Source organism: Mytilus edulis, chromosome 7, assembly GCF_963676685.1.
Source record: "Mytilus edulis chromosome 7, xbMytEdul2.2, whole genome shotgun sequence".
Taxonomy (NCBI): Eukaryota; Metazoa; Mollusca; class Bivalvia; order Mytilida; family Mytilidae; genus Mytilus; species Mytilus edulis.
The window spans coordinates 78,057,376-78,079,633 of record NC_092350.1 but is presented as its reverse complement, the minus strand read 5'-3'; the positions used below and the strand labels follow the sequence as shown (position 1 = coordinate 78,079,633).

Genomic DNA, 22,258 nt, shown 5'->3' with positions numbered 1-22,258 from the left:
TATCTTGACTACTATTATAGATAGCGATAAACTGTTAACAGCGATAATGTTCATCAAAGTAAGATCTACAAATAAGTCAACATGACCTAAATGGTCAATTGACCCCTTAAGGAGTTATTGTCCTTTATCATGTTTATAGTCAATTTTTAACAATAACAATTTATGTAAATTTTTACCAAATATTTTTCTCTGTTACTAATGGGCAAAGTTCATTATAGATATAATTGTAAGAAGCAAGAACGTTCAGTAGAGTAAGAACTTCAAACACATCACCATCACCAAAATACAATTTTGTCATTAATCCATTTGTGTCCTTTACTTAATATGCACAAAGACCAAGGTGAGCGACACAGGCTCTTTAGAGCCTCTAGTTTTCTTCTACCTATAGGATAAAACTTTCATATTAATATGTGTATACCAACACGATTAATCATTTGATACAAAAAGATAGTTATATAAATACGGATATTTCTTAGAATTGAGGGTCATCCTTTAAAAGTTACGGTCATCATTTACAAATTACGGTCATCTTAAAAGCAGTTACGGTCAGCCTTGTTATGAATCGCTGATTCTGTTACGGTCATCTCGATTGTGATTTACGGTCATCTTGGCGATTTTTTCAAATCGAATTTCCCGTTTCATGCACATTTCTCAGAAGTAATTAGTGATTTCCGAGTGATTCTTTTATAAATTTACATCGTTTCAATGTATGATTTGTAAAGAAAAGGATGTAGAAACACTTTAACAGACAATACAGAAACTGACTTAATTTTTCATCCGACATCTTGGGATGTCCGTGAATGCAGTTACGGTCATCAGCTTTACCCCCGTGGGTTAGTGACCACCGTCATCATGTTGACTATTCTGACTATTTCTTTTGAGAAATCCGATGGTTTTATTTGCCTTGGCACAGATGTTTCCGATATGTTTATCCCCTGATGTTATAGTTACTCCTAAGTATTTTGCAGATGTTATGTACTCCAAAGTGTGGTTATGTAAACGGTAGTCCTTTATAATATGAGTTCTGTTCTTTACGAGGGGGTAGGAGCGGTCCTGATCCCGAAATCACAGACTTGAAAACACCTTATCCCGAAATCACAGACTAAAAAACACCTGATCCCGAAATCATGGACCAAAAAACACCTGATCCCAAAATCCCGGGCTTAAAAACACGAAATCCCGAGGTCCTGAAATTCGAAAAAAATAAATCCCGAGCTTAAAAACACCCGATCCCGAAGTCCCGATAAACGTCCTATCCCCCCTTTTCTTTGTTACTGATAGTACCTGACATTTATTTGGATGGAATTTCATCACCCATTTTTCTACCCAGACAGCCAACTTGTCTTAATCTTCCTGGAGGGTATTATCATCTGATGTTACTGTGATGTTTGCATGGGTGTCATCTGCAAATAGCCTCGCAGTTGACATGGTTGATTTTATATTTTCTGACATGTCGTTTATAATATGAGTTCTGTTCTTTACGAGGTGGAAGGAGCGGTCCTGATCCCGAAATCACAGACTAAAAATGTTGATGAATTTTATCAGCTGGGTTTCACATGATAGTTTCTTCCAAAATTCATGTAGAAGGTCATACAGGATGTTGTTTTTATCGGCATGGTACATGATATGGCTGGTTACTATGTGCTCCATTATCTTGCAACATATACAGGTTAATGATATCAGTCTGTAGTTGATTTGTTCAAACTTTTTCCCTTTTTTGAAAACTGGACAAAAGTTTGCTGTTTTCCATAATGATGGTACCACTCCTGTGTCATATGATCTCTGAAAGACAAGTTGGAGTATTGGAGCTATTTCATTGGCTAGTTCTTTAAGGATCATAGATGAGATGTTATCTGGACCTGCAGCTTTTTGGGGGTTTAAACCATTTAGTAGTTTCTTAATTCCTTCTTGTGTGATGGCAATATCGGGCGCTGTGGGGTATTGGCCAGACATGTTGCATCTTTCCTTAAATTCTGTGTTACTGAGGTCATTATTACTTGAAAATGCTTCCTGGAACTGTGCATTTAATACGTTGGCTTTGTCAGTTGAGTCGTCATGTAGTATGCCTGCTGATTTAAGTATGCTACTCCCATCTGACGGTTTATGCTTAATGTACGTCCAGAATCTTTTCATGCAATTGGTGCCTCTGTCCAACTCACTACTTGGTGTAACGATGTCATCTATTTACCTCCAATTGGCCTTTCTAATTCTTTTTGGGTTTTGCTCTTTAGATCTTTGTATGAAGCAGGGTCCCTTTTATCACCTGATTTTTTATATGAGCGGTCGTATATTGGTATGACGTTGGTGTCATCGTCTTCATCGTCGTCGTCGTTGTCCAAAGACACATTGATTTTTATCACTATAACTTTAGTTTAAGTAGATAGAAATCTATGAAATTTAAACACAAGGTTTATGAACACAAAAGGAATGTTGGAATTGATTTTGGGAGTTTTGATCCCAACAGTTTAGGAATAAGGGGCAAAAAAAGGGCCCAAATAAGCATTTTTCTTGGTTTTCGCACAATAACTTAGGTATAAGTAAATAGAAATCTATGAAATTTAAACACAAGGTTTATGAACACAAAAGGAAGGTCAGGATTGATTTTGGGAATTTTGGTCGCAACAGTTTAGGAATTAGGGGCCCAAATAAGCATTTTTCTTGGTTTTCGCACTATAACTTTAGTATTTTGGTGAAATTTGACAAAATCAGCTTGCTTATTGGGCCAGTTTTCAAGTTGGTCCAAATCATGGTCCAAAATTAAACTTTGTTGATTTCGACAAAAATTGAATCCTTGGGGTTCTTTGATATGCTGAATCTAAACATGTATTTAGATTTTTGATTATAGGCCTAGTTTTCAAGTTGGTCCAAATCGGGGTCCAAAATTAAACTTTTTAAACTGATTTCAACAAAAAGTAAATATATTGGGTTCTTTGATATATATGCTGAATCTAACCATGTATTTAGATTTTTGATATTTGGGCCTGGTTATCAAATCGGTCCACATAATTTGAGGTCTAAAGGGTCCAAAATTGAACTTTATTTGATTTCATTAAAAAATGAATACTTGGGGTTCTTTGATATGCCGAATCTAACTTTGTTTATTCTTAATTTTTGGTCCTGTTTTCAAATTGGTTTCACATGTCCCGCCGTGTCTCAAAAACAATATATGGTTATTGCTTAAAACTTTCTCAGAAACTATTTATGATTATTGCATAAAACTTCCACACAAGACGTCGGGCGTATCATGCGCTCATGGCGCAGCTGTTTATTTTAATATCTGTATGTTTTTTGGTGATGATTCAAAATTTTATTTTTGAGTTATTGAGTATTTTGTAAAAAAGGGGGAGGGTTTTTTTACATGTCGCACCATATCTCAAAAACCATTTATGATTATTGCTTAAAACTTTACACATGTCTTTGTTATATTAATCTAAAGATCTGTATACTTTTTGGTGATGATTCAAAATTTTATTTTTGAGTTATTGAGTATTTTGTAAAAAAGGGGGAGTTTTTTTTTACATGTGGCACCATATCTCAAAAACCATTTATGATTATTGCTTAAAACTTTACACATGTCTTTGTTATATTAATCTAAAGATCTGTATACTTTTTGGTGATGATTCAAAACTTTATTTTGGAGTTATTGAGTATTTTGTTAAACAGGGGAGGTTTTTTTTACATGTCGCGCCGTACATGTATCTCAAAAATAATTTATGATTATTGCTTAAAACTTTACACATGTCTTTGTTATATTAATCTAAAGATCTGTATACTTTTTGGTTTTGATTCAAAATTTTATTTTACTGATATTTAGTTTTTTGTAAAAAAAAAAAACAGGGTTGGGGGTTTCACATGTCCCGCCGTGTCTCAAAAACAATATATGGTTATTGCTTAAAACTTTCTCAGAAACTATTTATGATTATTGCATAAAACTTCCACACAAGACGTCGGGCGTATCATGCGCTCATGGCGCAGCTGTTTATTTTTTTTGCCTCAATGCTATCATGGCGGCGTCGTCTGCGTTGTCCGAAGACACATTTAGTTCCGGACAATTACTTTAGTTTTAGTGAATTGATTTTTTATAAAATTTTACCAGAAAGGGGGCCCAAAATAAGCATTTTTGTAGTTTTCATACAATAACTTGTGTTTAAGTGTATGAATCTCTCTGAAATGGTAATGCCTTTGGAGGATTATGGCTCAATTTTTTTTGGAATTAGGGACAAAAAAAGGGGGAAACTAGGTTTTTCTGGTCAATGGACAATTAAGACAATTTAAAAGAAGTGGAAGGGAGGTAATTCTAAAACATTTAACATACAATGTTGGGTATGTTCGTATTCACCTCCCTTACACTACTTGTAAATAATGGGTAATAACATGTCAGGTTTTGGACTAATTGCAAAAAAAAGGGTAGTTTTCAAATTTTTTTCCCCAAAATTTTTCAAATTTCAAATTTTTTAAAAGTTTGAAGAAGAAATCTTTAATTGCACAATATTGTGCAATAGATTTGTAAGATCTTGACATTTGTTTTGTGTGATAAACCCATATTATGTCAAAAATTTGATCACAATCCAAATTCAGAGCTGTATCAAGCTCGAATGTTTTGTCCATGCTTGCCCCAAGGCCTAAATTAAAATATTGTTTGTTTGCCCTTTTCCGACCCTATGTTTTGAAACAGGGTTACGTAGGTAGGTAAAATATTTTATTTTTTTCCCCAAAAAAATAACTTGGCTCGGTATATTATTTGTCATGGGTAGGCAGGTAGGTAAAATATTTTATTTTATAGATACAAAATCTGCATAATGTCATTTTTTTGTCCGTTTTGTTTTTGCAAATAAGTTTTCCGCTGGGACTATTAGTGTTGAAAAAAAAATATATAAGAGATAACTTTGTACTGGTAAGATAATGTCCGGGCAGACATATATTACTAGTAGAAAAAGTCCCTAGAGTGTTACAAATTTCGTGTGTGCCTTTGTTTCCAATAAAAATGCTATAATAAGACTTAAAACTCAATTGTCACGTATTTTGCATCCATTTATAAATGATCTGTATGGAAAACTTGGTGATTTTACTGCCAGATATTCTCCACATTACAGGGTTTTGTCACTTTTGGTTCATGTCAGATATAAATAATATAGCGGCATCGTTAACATAATCATTCTGATATGCGGATCACAAAAGGCCATCCCTACATAGAATACAACGTCCGTTTACAAATTAGTTTGTACACACTTTAATACTTTTGTATCAAACGAACTTTTTTGTAGTTTAAAGGTACAGAGTAACGTACTTCATATATCATAATTTCAGAAAGCGTTCAACATCGATTTCAAACAAATGCTTTGAAACTTCAAATGCAAGTGTTCATGTCAAACGCTCAGGTGATACCAAACGGACTGGAACTTATACGTAAAGATAAAACCTGAGGATTCCGGTAAAAAAGTTTTGAGCGGGAAATATAAATATAAGATTTTTGGTAGGAACGAAAAATAAAATAAAATAAAATCTTGCTGGTAAATACAAATAAAAGATTTTCAGGCGGAACGAATTGATAGGGTCGGTCGGTAAAGGGCAAACAAACAATATTTTAATTTAAGCCCAACTGTTCAGGGTTCGACCTCTGCGGTGGTATAAAGCTGTGCCCGGCAGAGCACCTGGTTACCTCTAAACTCAGTTTAAGTTCAATTTTTGGCAGCTTCACTTTTACAGTTCTTGAGTTGTGTCCCTTTATAACGTTATATGCTAGCAGGGGCATCATCTGTGTCCCTTTGGACACATTCCCCATTTATTTTTTTAGAAGTTACTTTTAATTAATATTTATTTTAACCATGACTATGACATTTTATATTTTAATACTTTATGATGTATTTACAGGCGCGTAGCTCCCTATACGCTAACACGCAGTTGCGTGTACATTAATCGGCATGCAAAAAAAAAATGGCAATCTATCAGTGTACTATACGTATGTTGAAAACAAATGTACGATCAAAAATAAACAACAACATTTACTAGCTTTACTGCATATTCATCGGGATTTCAGTGTGAATATTGACAAAGTAATAAAGAAGTTTGTTTCTGTCTAGACCGGAAGAGCAGATTTTGGACAATTTTGAGTAAATTCTGTATCACAAATATGTGTCCTTTATAATAATAATAATAATAATATCTTTATTTTATGTATTACTCTATCCAGAAGATTTATTAATAGTTTTACATTCATAAATTTTTATAAGTCCTATCTACATATAGCTCATCTTTTCACCGTCCTATGACCGAAATTTCAGATTTCAGAAATTAAAAAGAAAGTTTCTTCAAATTTTTTGTTGTTGAGAGGATTAATATATTCAACAGCATAGTGAATTGCTCAAAAACAAGAAAATTTAATTTAAAGTTCATTAGAACACATTCATTCTGTATCAGAAACCTATGCTGTGTCAACTATTTAATCACAATCCAAATTCAGAGCTGTATCCAGCTTGAATGTTGTGTCCATACTTGCCCCCAACTGTTCAGGGTTTGACCTCTGCAGCGCCCTGCGGATCATCTGGTTTTAAAAACCGCTTAGTTACGGATATTAAAGCATTAGATATTGGTATTGATATATTGATGGTGAAAAAGTTGATATTTTATTATATGCAGATGACATTGTACTGATTGCAGCGAATGAAAGCAATTTCTTAGATGATTTAAATATATGGTGTAAAAATAAGTTAGTTAAGAAAACTTAAATTGTGCATTTTAGAAATCTGTCTGTACAGCAGACAACATCATTATTTTTATTTAATGATAAGCAGATCTATGTATTGTACTGTAAACAGGAATGGAGTTTCCACTGGCTTTGTTTTCCCGTTGTCTACCCAAGTTCTGGGATATTGGACAAACTAGGTAAAACATGTAAAAATAAATTAAAAACTTATATAACACGTATTCTGTTGAACATAAGTTTACATACAAGAAATAATAAAATATATGGTGGTGACAGAGTCTACCTAAGTGATTGTTAGGTTCCATATTTCCAAGTCAGTGATATTGTTAGCCTCATATTACCCCCGATATTCGGCTTTTTCACCTAGAGAAAATTCCCAATTACAAACTAAAATGGCTTAAAATTCCTCCCAATAAGTTATACATTTTTCCCAAACAGTGATGACATCGGTAGTAATGATACGTAAATTTCATATTCATGTTATTATTTTGATATAATGAAAGTGTTATTGAGATCAGGGATTCTGATTCAAATCATCGGGGTGTTTATAACACACATGGTTTTCATTGTATTAAATACCATCATTGTATACGTTTCTTTCCCCTCCCCCAAATGTTCCTTTCCGGTTAAATGTGTCTCAAAATTTCCCAATTTCCCCCCAAAAATGATGCATTTTTCCCAAAAAAAAAGGGTAGAGGTAGTTTTGAAAAAAGACAACAATATCACTGCAAGTATGAGCGTATGACAATAGCTGATTTAAACTGTGCAACTGAGTGGACCTTATCAAATGAAACTCGTGTGTTTGCTTATTTTGCTATCATCTGCAAGCTGGAAAAAAACTGCACATCAAAATTCTGGTTAGTTTTTAATTTTCTGAAATGCATACTTCATATAACATGTATAACTTTTATATATAAGTTCTTGCCATGCCTGAAAACTTTCCTAGATAATCAGTTTGTCTCTACTCATTGTTAATTTTGAGGTGTAAACACGGCCATATTTTTTATGCCCTACCTACGATAGTAGAGGGGCATTATGTTTTCTGGTCTGTGCGTCCATTCGTTCGTCCGTCCGTCTGTCGGTTCGTCCGTCTGTCCCGCTTCAGGTTAAAGTTTTTGGTCAAGGTAGTTTTTGATGAAGTTGAAGTCCAATCGACTTCAAACTTAGTATACATATTCCCAATGATATGATCTTTTTAATTTTAATGCCAAATTAGAGGGTTTACCCCAATTTCACGGTCCACTGAACATAGAAAATGATAGTGCGAGTGGGGCATTCATGTATTGGGGACACATTGTTGTAATTCTTTATGATGAACCTTATGTCTGACAGTGGTCAGGAGAAATTATGCGTGAAATCATGAAAAAAGGGAAACATGATATATACATGTTTTCTGGTACTGTGATGAATTGGATTAAAGCTTTACATTGACATCTTCATGTTTCGCCAATTAAGACAGGTTATAAGGTATTAATACTGGTTTTAATTGTTCCTATGATCTATGAGGATCCTTTTTCTATATCGATTGTAATTGGCATTTTTATTCAGGAAGCAGGTCCTGGACTTGGTGAAGCCACATTTATTAATAATTTATTAATAGTTAATAAGATGATCTTCTTTTTTATGCCCCACCTACGATAGTAGAGGGGCATTATGTTTGCTGGTCTGTGCCTCCGTTCGTCCGTTCGTTCGTCATGTTCGTTCGTTCGTCCCGCTTCAGGTTAAAGTTTTTGGTCGAGGTAGTTTTTGATGAAGTTGAAGTCCAATCAATTTGAAACTTAGTACACATGTTCCCTATGATATGATCTTTCTAATTTTAATGTCAAATTAAAGTATTGATCCGAATTTCATGGTCCACTGAACAAAGAAGAAGATATTGTGAAGCTCAGGTTAAAGTTTTTGGTCAAGGTAGTTTTTGATGAAGTTGAAGTCCAATCAACTTGAAACTTAGTACACATGTTAACTATGATATGATCTTTCTAATTTTAATGCCAAATTAAAGTATTGACCCCAATTTCACGGTCCAGTGAACATGTAAAATGATAGTGGGAGTGGGGCATCCGTGTACTATGGACACATTCTTGTTTATAATTGTTATACAAATATTAACATAATATATTACAACAACCCAGATCATACCTGATTATAGTTTGTTCTTATGTTGTGCTGTAACACCATTGTCTAAAGTTATTTGTTTCATCCTTATCATTTTATTTGAACTTTGGTGGATAGTTGTCTCAATGGAAATCTGACCACATCTCCTTATTATATAATGCAGCCTAATTTAATGTTATGTTTATTGACTAGGTGCATCAGCAAGTACTTTGCAAGATATCAAAGTTCCAGATAGTTGTGGAGGATACACTTACAATGACAGTGGCTTATCACAGTCTCCAGTTCGTAACCGCTTCATTTACTGGTAAATCGTCTATATTATTAGGATAGTAATTATTAGTTTGCATGTTCTGTGTCAAACTTTTATTTCACATATATAACCCCATTGTCCCCATTGTTTGCTTAAGAAATTTTAGATGTATACATATGTATTTATTTGTCTTTTGATATCTGATGAATTTGGGTGTCATTCAAAGTGGAAAAGAGAAATATGTGTCTCCTATAAACTGGCTTTGCTACAGATATCTTTCTATTTGTAGGAATGTAGTACTTTTTCATAAAAAAATTCCAGATAAAGTAAAATTAAAGCGAGAAAAGTAACAGTCTGAATTTCTCATCACTTGGCTTCTGCATCCTTTGTTTTTAATTTTAACTTTGAACAAATTTAACCAAACATGGACACAATCATCATTTGGGTATAATATTAAATTTCAAAAAATGTGTCCGATGACCCGACCAACCAACCAATATGGCCACCATGACTAAAAATAGAACATAGGGGTAAAATGTAGATTTTGGCTTATATCTCTGAAACCAAAGCATTTAGAGCAAATTTGACAGCGGTAAAATTGTTTATCAGGTCAAGATTTATCTTCTCTGAAATTTTCAGATGAATTGAAGAACCCTTTGATGGGTTGCTGCCCCCAAATTGAAAATTCTATTGAAATTTTGCCGTTTTTGGTGATTATCTTGAATATTATTATAGATAGAGATAAACTGTGAACAGCAATAATGTTCAGCAAAGTAAGATCTACAAAAAAGTCAAATGACCAAAATGGTCAGTTGACCCCATCTGGTGTTATTGCCCTTTATAGTCATTTTGACCAATTTGACCTAAATTTTTGTAATCTTTTACCAAAATCTTCTCCTCTGAAACTACTCAGACAAAATGTAATTAAACTTGTCAACAATCATCATAAGAGTATCAAGTTAAAAATTGTGTCCAATGACCCTGCCCGTGAACCAAGATACATGTAGCAGACATGGCTAAGAATAGTACATAGAGTAAAATGCAGTTTTTTGGTTTATATCTCTGAAACTGAAGCATTTAGAGCAAATCTGACTGGTGGCAAAAATGTTCATCAGATTTAGATATATCTGCCCTGAAATTTTCAGACGATTCCGACAACCAGTTGATGGGTTGCTACCCCTGAGTTAGTAATTTTTTGGAAATTTTGCAGTTTTTATACGACCGCAAAAATTGTATATTGGTATCATGTCTGCGTTGTCGTCGTCGTCGTCTTCGTCCGAATACTTTTAGTTTTCGCACTCTAACTTTAGTAAAAGTGAATAGAAATCTATGAATTTTTAAGACAAGGTTTAAGACCACAAAAGGAAGGTTGAGATTGGTTTTGGGAGTTTTGGTCCCAACATTTTAGGAATAAGGGGCCAAAAAGGGCCCAAATAAGCATTTTCTTGGTTTTTCGCACTATAACTCTAGTATAAGTAAATAGCAATCAATGAAATTTAAACACAAGGTTTATGACCATAAAAGGAAGGTTGGGATTGATTTTGGGAGTTTTGGTCCTAACAGTTTAGGAATAAGGGGCCCAAAGGGTCCAAAATTAAACTTTGTTTGATTTCATCAAAAATTGAATAATTGGGGTTCTTTGATATGCCGAATCTAACTGTGTATATAGATTCTTTATTTTTGGTCCCGTTTTCAAATTGGTCTACATTAAGGTCCAAAATTAAACTTAGTTTGATTTTAACAAAAAATTGAATCCTTGGGTTCTTTGATATGCTGAATCTAAAAAAATGTACTCAAACTTTTGATTATTGGCCCAGTTTTCAAGTTGGTCTAAATTTTCGGGGTCCAAAATTAAACTTTGTTTAATTTCATCAAAAATTGAATAATTGGGGTTCTTCGATATACCGATTCTAACTGTGTATGTAGATTTTTAACTTTTGGTCCTGTTTTCAAATTGGTGTACATAAAGGTCCAAAGGGTACAAAATTAAACTTTGTTTGATTTCAACAAAGAATTGTCTTTGGGAGTTATGGCTCAAACCGTTAAGGAAGAAGGTGCAAAAAAGGGGGGAAAAGGGTTTCCAGGTTAATGGACAATTACTTAAGTACAAAACATAATTTAAAAGCAGTGTAAAGTAGTTATTGTTGAAAACTCCATAAGAAATTTGAATTGAGATCATTTTTGGAATAAGGGAAAGGGGGAGGTGAAAAAAAATTGGTGGGGATCAATTTTTCTTATTTCAGATTGCAGAAATGAAAAAGAAAATTTCTTCAAATATCAATGGATCAATATCCAACAGCATACTGAATTGCTCAAAAGCAAAAAAAAAACATTTTAAGTTCAGTAGACCACATTCAATCTGTGTCAGAAACCTATGCTGTGTCAACTATTTAATCACAATCCAAATTCAGAGCTGTATCCAGTTTTAATGTTGTGTCCATACTAGTCCCAACTGTTCAGGGTTTGACCTCTGCGGTCGTATAAAGCTGCGCCCTGTGGAGCATCTAGTTAATTTATGGCATGAAAATTACAAAAGGGCATGTTATAACTGCATCAGTAGAATTCGTAAATACTTGTTAAAAGTATTTTAGGAAATACAAAACATGAATATAAAGTGAAGCCTTGTTTCTTCTAGAACTTGAAAAAACATACAAATCTTTGTTTAGGAAAGTAAGATCTACAAACACATCACCATCATCAAAACACAATTTTGTCATGAATCTATCTGTGTCCTTTTTTTAATATGCACATAGACCAAGGTGAGCGACACAGGCTCTTAAGAGCCTCTAGTTTTTTTTTATCAAAATGTTGATGCTTGAGCATCTGAGTATAACTGAAAGCTATGTCACTGACAGCAAAATTATTTATGATAAAAGTTTTTTTTTAGCTTTTGAGGTGAATGTCAATGTTTTTGTGCTTTATAAAGAATATTAACATAAATTTTGGATGTGAAATATAAGATGTCTGCAATGATGATTACAAATGATGTCCTTGTACTGATTATAAACTTTAAGCATTAAACAATCAACGATGATTGACTACTGGAGCAAACTTATCACTTTATTTAATTTTATATGATTTTTCTAGGAAAACCAGTAAAGATATTCTTGAATTGGTTGAACAGAGTTTAGACTTTGACCTAGTTGGTTCTCATGTGATGTTCCGGTTTCAGGACACCCAGATTTTAGATGGAATATCAATAACAGAGTCACATGATAGTGTTGTAATCTTAGTAGCTACAGTTGCAAGTGTACACAGATTATTATTTCCTCATCCAGTAAAACTACAAAGACAGGTTAGTTGCTAAAAGTTATTAGACAGACAACAATTCACACATTTCCATGTCCATTATAAAAAGAAGTCAGAATTAATTCCAGTCTATTTTACACATACAATGTACACTCACTGTAAATATGTACTTGTGTTTCTCAATGAAGGCACAAACATGCTGAAAACATTTTAGGCATCAAATACCAGCAATGGATGTGCAGGGCTCACACTAATTCAGATTCAATGGGAGAAGTGACTTTTCTTTTTGAAATTGATGGGGAACAGTGGTGAGATTTGGAGTTCGTTAGCTCATCATTTTGCTCATGGCGCTACAATATTTGGTTAAGAAACAATTTGTTAGTGGTCATGGGGTAAAAACGACAAATCAAAGAATTTAACTTTATATACCGGTAGCTAATATAGGACAAGGGTGTTGATTAAGAATTACACCATTCTTGACCCTTTTGTTTTCCACATAATTAATATTGCCAATAATTAACAAGTTATGGGTCGAATCAGATACCGATACCAATAGTATATTCACCTGTTACCTATTACCTTATCTCCACATTCCGCATCTGACAGGCGCACCACCAAACGGTGTATTTAGGATTTGCTATATACACGGGTCATAATCACAGGGTTGACACTACTAAATTCAATCATTGTCACATTGTTTCCTATTGTAGTATTTTAATCAGCATGACTTTATAAGATGAAGATACTAATACTAAAAATCTAGACTTAAGATAAGGCGTGTAGGTACAGTTTACTATAAGTTATATGGTTCGCTTCACCCTCTATGGATCCGTAGGGGGTCAGTAGTTAACCGTGTAACGAATTTATCGCACGCTGTACTTTTTCTGCTGCGTTTTGTTGAAAAATAAACAATGAAACACAACAATATTAATAGATGACTCACGATGAACCCCCTATGAAATTTACTAACCCCCTACGGTTTCATAGGGGTCACCACATGACGTCTTTAAACCAATCCAGAGCTCCAGATAAGAATTCACAAATTGGGTTTTTTACCCACCATTTTCTTATATAATTGGGTGATAAAGTTTTTTAATTGCATTATCAATTCCAACCACCCCTCATGTAAATATCAAATTGGGTTTTTCACTACCAAGCTCCTTAATGTATTGGGTTTTTTCATCAACACAATATTGAATATTTAGGCAATATCAACCCCAGATTTTTTTCCATCTTAAATATTTTTCTTTGTTTAGCTGTTTTATTTGGTTTAGGGTTAGGGTTAGGGTTATTTGCAAGTTGTTTTATTTGGTTTATTGACTGAGAAGCAATTGTAGGTTTAATTTGTGTTCCGTTTCAAACCTTCTGCCAGTTTTGTATTTTCTCATATAAACTGTAAAACTGAGACCAGTGCCTGTGTGTGTATTCATTAATTAACCGTAAAATGGAAAAAAAAATAGTATATAAACTCTAATTATACTTGAATGTTTTTGTTTTATCCCAATTATCATAAATCTGGGTTTAGTTGTCTTTTATTAGAACTTTTGGTTTCTGATGCTTTATCATGTCATAATACACCTTATTGCTATTTGTCCGCCATTACTGGATATCACACAGGTTCCTGTAAAATTTTGACGTCACAATACAAAATATCTGACGCCACATGATGGAAAAGTGATTGTTCTATGCGTCAAAAGTTCAAGCGGCCGGGTCAGCCTGGATTAGCGATAAGGTGTATTGATTTGGCCTTTCATCTTTCCAACTGATTTCGTTTTTGAGGAAACCCTGCTTTTATTAGCGATGTTCTCGTTAAGGTACGCACACACGCCCGTGTGTTCGATGGACGCTTCCTAAAAACACTGGATGAGTCTTGTTATCATCATAACTTTCCCTAAGCTTTTCAAAAGAAGCAGAAAACATGCTTCTATTCAATATTTTTACCGGACATTCACTTTTGTTTTAATTCAATGTATGTTATGATAAATCCTGAGCAATGCGAAAAAAATATGACTTCATGACACACGCTAATTGATAAACACAGAGAAGATCGAAATGTTTTCAAAAACATGTGTACCTATTGAGCAACGGAAAACTCTAACAGGGACACATTTCAACTACTTGATGCAGGGATCTATTTTTAGAACGAAAGGAAATTTCCAATTATAAATATTATAAAAATAGTTTACGTGACGACTTTAAACAGATAAGGTTAAATAACGCAAATGGTAGCCAATAAAAGGGTTGAGAACTCATGGTTTTGGAATATAATTGGGTTTTCCTTTGAATTAATTGGGTTATTGAACCCTGCAATGGGCAATTGCATTGGGTTTTTTATTATTTTTATTGCGTGATCACGCAAATACGCAGCTTATCTGGAGCTCTGCAATCACAACGTGATAATTTACCTGCGGTGCGATAAAAATTGTTAGCCGGCATGACGTAAAAACAGGGAATCAAAGAATTAGACTTTATTTTTAACTAATATAGGACAAAGCTGTTGATTAAAAATTACTTTATTCAAGGCCCTTTTATTTTCCAAATAATTAATACATGTATTACCAATAATTGATAAGTTCAAGGATGACGGGTTCAAACAGAACGATTTTGAAACTCTGTCTTATAATCAGCTTGACTTTATCAGATGACAATACCAATACTAAAAATCCAGGATAGAATAAGGCTTACACGTAGTTATATACTTTAATTAATTCTGTCACTCTTACACATCTATATACTACAAGGTTCCATATTACAAATGGAAGGCTGGGATTGAGTTTGGAGGTAATTGCCCCTATGGTTCAGGAATTAGGGGCCAAAAAGGGACATAAGACTAGCAATTTTTCTAGTTTCTAAACAATAACTTCCGTTTAAGTGTATGGATCTCTCTAAAACTGTAATGCAAGGTATCACAACACAAAGGGAATGCTGGGATTGAATTTTGGGGGTAATTGCCAAAAACGTTCAGCAATTAGTGGCCAAAAAACAAGCATTTTTCAAGTTACCAGACAATTACTTCAGGTCAAGCGTACGGATCTCTCTGAAATTGTACAGCAAGGTACCATACCATAAAGGGAAAGCTGAGATTTAGTTTGTGGGTATAATTACTGAAAGGGGGGGTTAAAAAAAAAGGGGTTTTCGGGGGGGGGGGGGGGGGGGGTAATTTTTTTATCATAATTTTTCTTGTCTTAAAATGTTCAATTTTTCCATTGATTTATAGTTCTTATTTGTATATTTAAGGAAAAAATACCGATATGGCAGGAGATACACACCAAATATGATATGTTAATTATTATTTAAAGTATTGCGCAATAGCAGGAAATCTTCAATTGCATAGTATTGCACTACAGCACAGTATTGTGCATAAGCAAGAAATCCTCGATTCAATTGCACAGTATTATGCAATTGCAAGGAATCTTCTAAGGAAAATAAATAGAAATATTTCAACCCATTTCAAATTTTTAAGATCTTTCACCACATTCATTTTGTGTCAGAAACCTGTGTCAAATTTTTATCACAATCCAAATTCAGACAGTATCAAGCTTGAATTTTGTGTCCAAACTTGCACCAACTGTTCAGGGTTCGACTTCTGCAGTCGTATCAGGCTGCGCTCAGCGAAGTATTTTATTAAAGATGTATTGAACCTGTTTGGGTGTTGATAATTGGATGATTTTTTATCTTACAGGATATGGGTTATACTACATCTGACCAGCCTATTCCTTCCATTTTGTTAAATGCTTCAATAGCTAATGCCACAGACCCTAGAAACAAACACATGATCAACACAGCTGGTACAATGACATCACAATTGAACTGTGCATCCACATTCTTGAAGAATGATGGTGAAGCACTTTTTGCTTTTTCCAGTAATGCTGGTAATCTGTTGTTGGTGAAGATGCCCCCTGTAGATAAGGAAGGAGGTAAGTATTAACAAGCTTATGTTTATTGCTGTGCCCCCTGTAGATAAGGAAGGAGGTAAGTATTAACAAGCTTATGTTTATTGCTGTGCCCCCTGTAGATAAGGAAGGAGGTAAGTATTAACAAGCTTATGTTTCTTGCTGGTTCACTGCTATCACTTTTGATATTGTGTTAACATGGTGCTATGTTTTAATGGTGCAATTGAATAGACTTTTATACTAGACTATGATGAATGTGGTTCTGTAATTTTAGAAAAAGTGCTTTTTAAAACTGAATGTTGATTTTTGAAGGGACAGGGGAGAGGACCATTATCACAAACCTCAACATGGCAAAAATCAAACAGAGAATCATATCACAAACCTCAACCTGGCAAAAATCAAACAGAGAATCATATCAAATACCTCAACCTGGCAAAAATCAAACAGAGGACCATTATCACAAACCTCAACCTGGCAAAAATCAAACTAAGAATGAGGTTCTCATATTCTTGTACAAATAAATTTTAAAATGCCTCCACTACAAATATTGTATATATATGTTACAGTAAATAGGTGAAATTAGGAATTACATGTAACTACTAAACATTTCAGTAAATACCTGTAAGTACTAGCCAATTTAGTAAGTTAGTTAGTTCAGAAGTTATGGTTCTTTGAAGATTGAAAAATGGCATTTCCAGTCGTGTCCGTGCATTTACGCATGAACTGTTCAACCGAAGCTTTTCAAATTTTAATATGTTGTTACTGATGACAAAATGGAGGTCAAGTTCAATAATGTCGATTTTGACTTTTACCGTTCAGGAGTTATGGTTCTTGAAAGATAAAAAAAATGGCGTTTCCATTCATATACTGCCTTTGAGACCTTAAGAAGGGATTGTTTATGACTCAATTTTAGTTGTGTTCAGTGCAAAGTTAAAAGAGATTGACAGGATGTTATTTTATTTTGTAGGTGTTGTCCAGCAGTTTGAGTTAGCACAGTCATCTATGATGAAAAAGTTATGGAGTGGTATTATGAGGTAAAGACCCACACAATTCAAACATGACACTTCCAAAGCCTGTATAAAAGTAAGAGATGAAATATGATTGCCAATGAGACTACTATCTACCAAAGATCATTGAATGATGATGGAAACAACATCAGTACTGTCTTCAACACAGCAAAAATCATAGTTGGCTAAAATTGCCCTAAAGATGACAAAACAGACTAAAATGTTAACCTAGAAACATAGAAAATGATAGTGGGAGTTTCAGGTTAAAGTTTTTGGTCAAGGTAGTTTTTGATGAAGTTGAAGTCCAACAACTTTAAACTCAGTACACATGTTCCGTATGATATGATTATTCTAATCTAAATGCCATATAAGATTTTTGACCCCAATTTCAGGGTCCACTGAACATAGAAAATAGTGGCAGTGGGGCATCCTTGTACTATGGACACATTGTTTTTTTTAACAAATTTGGAAAGGAATTTGATATTTTCATAGCAAACTGAACTACAAAATTATATTGCAAACATCTACTTTTTGTCTTGCATTATCATAGAAATTAGAGCTTAAAATGCAGCAGTAGCAATGTTATAAACAATTCTGTAGAGCTTTACATATAAAGAAAGAAATTAAGAAAAACCAGATAATCCATATCTTATTTGGTCTGAATTTCAGTTTAGCATAATCTATGTCCGTTTTCCTTGGCCTCATTTTCTGGGTTAATTGACTGCATTAAAATAGAAATATTCATGTCCCAAACACAGCAGAGGGGGCATTAAGTTTTACCCGAGTTTGTGTGCATGTCAATTCGTCCTTCAATATGTCCAAAAATTAGTTTTTACTCAGCCTTAAAATGCAACAGGTTTAAATTTTTTAACAGGCATTAACCTGAGACAGTCGTGTAACATTACGGCATAAAAAGACCTACATTGTTGTCGAGCCTGCGACTTTTGGGATAGTGATCTGGCGGCAGTGGTGTTAGCTATCTTCTTAAAAGCTTTATATTTTAGAAGGTGGAAGACCTGGATGCTTTATACTTTGTATGGATGCCTCATGTTACGAAGTTTTCGTCAGTCACATGTCTAATGACCTTGACCCCATTTTCATGGTTCAGTGACTACTTGAAAAAAGATAAAAATTTTTGTAATGTTAAATTCTCTCTTATTATAAGTAATAGGATAACTATATTTGGTATGTGCATACCTTGCAAGGTCCTCATGCCCGTCATACAGTTTTCACTTGACCTCAACCTCATTTCATGGATCAGTGAACAAGGTTAAGTTTTGGTGATCAAGTCCATATCTCAGATACTATAAGCAATAGGTCTAGTATATTGGGTGTATGGAAGGACTGTAAGGTGAACATGTCCAACTGAAAATATTTTATGATATATATGTCAGTCGCTCAGATGGCTCAGTGTTAAGTTTTTGTGTTATGGCAATAGGTCAACTATATTTGTTGTATGGAAGAATTAACCAAGAAATCTAAACATTGACCAATGAACCATGAAAATGAGCTGTACATGTGTGCCTAGCATGGTTCATCTCACCTTGACCTCATTTTCATGGTTCAGTGGTCAATTTTTAGTTTTCTGGGTTAATGTTAAGTTTATGTTTAAATTGAAAAAAAAGTTATTTGGTTGTTTGTAATGTTAAATTCTCTCTTATTATAAGTAATAGGATAACTATATTTGGTTTGTACCTTGCAAGGTCCTCATGCTCGTCAGACAGTTTTTACTTGACCTCGACCTCATTTCAAGGATCAGTGAACAAGGTTAAGTTTTGGTGGTCAAGTCCATATCTCAGATACTATAAGCAATAGGTCTAGTATATTCGGTGTATGGAAGGACTGTGAGGTGTACATGTCAAACTGGCAGGTGTCATTTGACCTTGACCCCATTTTCATGGTTCAGTGGTTAGGCCAACTAAAATTAATTAGTAGATTTTCATCCAAATTTTTGAAAATAATGGGGCGGGTGGGAGGATTTTATTTTTTATATTTTATTTCATTTGAAACCCTTTTGTGACGAGTTCTTCATATATGCAAGTGTAATAACAAGCTTAAATCATGTATACACAAGTATGAGAAATCTTACATAATATTTCAAATCCTTAAATAAATATATCTAATTGCAGCTTTAAAAACTTAAAAACAAAAACGTGTGAGAAATACTCTCTTCAGTTAGACTACCTACACAAAATGTATTTGGGTTTCTAAACAATGGTTTGTATTACCATAAAATGAAGCAAATGCATTGGTATGCAACACAATTATTATGAGTACAGAATAAAATGAAAACTCAGAGAGTGTTGAAAATAATAGGGTTGGTACTTTATATGCACTTATGAAAATATAATTATCATGTAAAACATGAACTTAATAATAAAAAAAAGTTGTTGTTTAATGAGCCTTTTTGGGTGTATTGGGACATTTGCTGTTTGTCAACATAAAAAGACAGCCATGGGTAAAATCAAAGGGCTTGCATAAATAAAATGCGTATGTTAATGTTAGTCGACTTTTTAAATTCAATAAACGGTCATAAATCTGACAAGTTCGTGCTTGTGTTTCAATATCTATAATTCAGTCATGTTTTCTGTATCAATGGTTTCCACGAATCTTGTGCTTTGGGTATCATTTACAGTTTGAATTTCCTGAGACAAAGTCATTGCATAAATAAAAAAGTCCGCAGTTTTCTGATCACAGAAATTTGTGACAAACCGCGATTTGCAGTCTTGGAAACAGCGTTTTTCTCGTACCACCAATATTTCATGTCATTCTCGTTATCAATCTTTACTCTCGGAAGATGATGTTGTCATCATAGAGCAACGGAAAGGTCGACTTAATCATTTTAGTTAGATTTACTCGAGGTACAAAACCGAAATTTGAAACAGGAAGCATTGAATGAAACGAAATTTTAACGGTTATCGGTAACGGGAATGAACAAAATCCGGAAATCGTAAATTTTATAAAATAAAAAAATTCGGGGCGGGGCGATTTCAGAGGGGCGGGCGGGGATGAAAATCTATCAATTAATTTTAATTGGCCTTATAGTTAAGTTGTGTTTTGGTCTGTTTTTCTTATGCTGTATGCAATAGGTCTACTATATTTGGTGGACAGAATGATTGTAAGGTGTACATGTCTGGCAGGCAGGTGTCATCTGACCTTGACCTCATTTTCATGGTTCTGTGGTCAAAGTTAGGTTTTTGAGTTTTGGTCTATTTTTCGAATACTACATATGCAATAGGTCATCTATGTTTGGTGTATGGAAATATTTTATGATCTATATGTCAGTCCTGCAGGTTTTATTTGACCTTGACCTCATTTTCACGGTTCATTGCTCAGTGTTAAGTTTTTGTGTTTTGGTTTGTTTTTCTTAAACTATAGGCAATAAATCAACTATATTTGTTGTATAGAAGAATTGTTTGCTGTACATGCCTGCCTGGCATGGTTCATCTGACCTTGACCTCATTTTTATGGTTCATTGGTCAATGTTTAGTTTTCTTGGTTAATGTTAAGTTTATGTGACAGTTGTAATAAAGCTTTATATTTAGGACTATCAACATAATATCAATGAATAGTAAAGAAGGCGAGACATTTCAGCGTTTGCTCTCTTGTTTTTACTTAAGGAAAGACTAATATTTTTCTGTCTATGAAGAAATAAAAAACAGCTTAGCAGTTTATTTAAAGTGTGCACAATATTTTTGATGTTATTTTGAATAGACAGAAAGAATAGTGCAGTCATTCCTTATAATTTAATTCTAAATTCCATGTTAAACTAGTGTAAATCACGTGAAAACGTTGATGACGTTGTGGTCACATATAGAAATTATGTCTAAGAGCTCATAGACAAAACACTGTCGGCCAATCAGGAGACAAGTTACATCCAAAATTAAATTATAATAAAATGTCAATTGAAATGAATTAACTTATTCAAAAAGACATTTAAACAAACACAAATAAACATACACTGAAGAAATAAGTTTAATCTATGACACAAGATAAATACAGTATTTAAACAGAAGAGGACGATATTTATGTCCCTTCTTTAAGAAAAGTTTTGACCTCACTATCTCCAACAATGTTAAGGTCTCCTGTAATGACATGATAACCATAGGGAACATATCTAAAAATAGATGATTCATAGCTATATACAGTTTCAAGTGGAAGAAGCATTTATTTTCTATATTGAATCTGATGATACTGAAGTATTATTGAAAATCTAACTTCTGCTGGTTTTTTTTGTAACAATACAATATAAAAGGCAGTTCAGTATTATCAGAATATTGAGTTATTGGGCTATAGATGGTAGAGTCATTGAATGTAATAGATGATTTAATACAATCTCTACTTCTATTTATCTATACTAATAAATGAGAAGACCTCATTTTGTGTTTCGCTTCTTTTACTTCCACAAGAAATTATTCATCATGACTCTGTATCTTATGGTACCATGGATAGTAAACTTAGAATTCAGTGATAGCAAAAAGCATACAGAAAAACATGAAAAAAATGAAATTATCAGAAAACAAAAAATAACGGACTTTGTAAAAAGTCCTGGGGGCAAAAAAACATATTGACCTGTCCCCAAGAACCTTTTTTGCAAGTGACTTTTGATATCTTTCTTGAAATTCTTCAGTCATATAATCTTATAACACAATTTCACCCTACAACAGTTTCACATACTTTCAACCACGCTCTAAATGTTATGAAACTTATACACAATGCTTATTTATTATCACAAAATGCAGATCAAGTTAGAATTTTGGTAACGTCACTTTAACCATTCTAGAGTTATGCCCCTTTATGAATGGAAAAATGGAAAATTATTTTTGTTTCCGTTCTCTTACTTGAGTTTGCCTCAACCAAATGTTTTGAAACTTATACACAATGCTTATTACTACAAAATACAGATCAAGTTGAATTTTGATGGCGTTACTTTAATCATTATCGAGATATGCCCCTTTATATATGGAAAAATTGCAGCATATTTAGTATCCGTTATGTAACGTATGTTGTCCCAACCAAACATTATGAGACCTATACACAA

At 33.7% G+C, this 22,258-nt stretch overlaps 1 protein-coding gene across 1 annotated transcript in view; it reads left to right on the top strand.

The window, feature by feature from the left end:
• LOC139482321 (nuclear pore complex protein Nup160-like) overlaps window positions 1-22,258 on the top strand; it is a 145,545-nt gene that overhangs the window by 7,408 nt on the left and 115,879 nt on the right. The window contains exons 2-5 of the mRNA XM_071266141.1: window positions 9,011-9,122; window positions 12,156-12,363; window positions 16,000-16,234; window positions 17,178-17,244. Of these exons, the coding sequence (XP_071122242.1) occupies window positions 9,011-9,122; window positions 12,156-12,363; window positions 16,000-16,234; window positions 17,178-17,244 (622 nt within the window). The remainder of the gene's footprint in view (window positions 1-9,010; window positions 9,123-12,155; window positions 12,364-15,999; window positions 16,235-17,177; window positions 17,245-22,258) is intronic.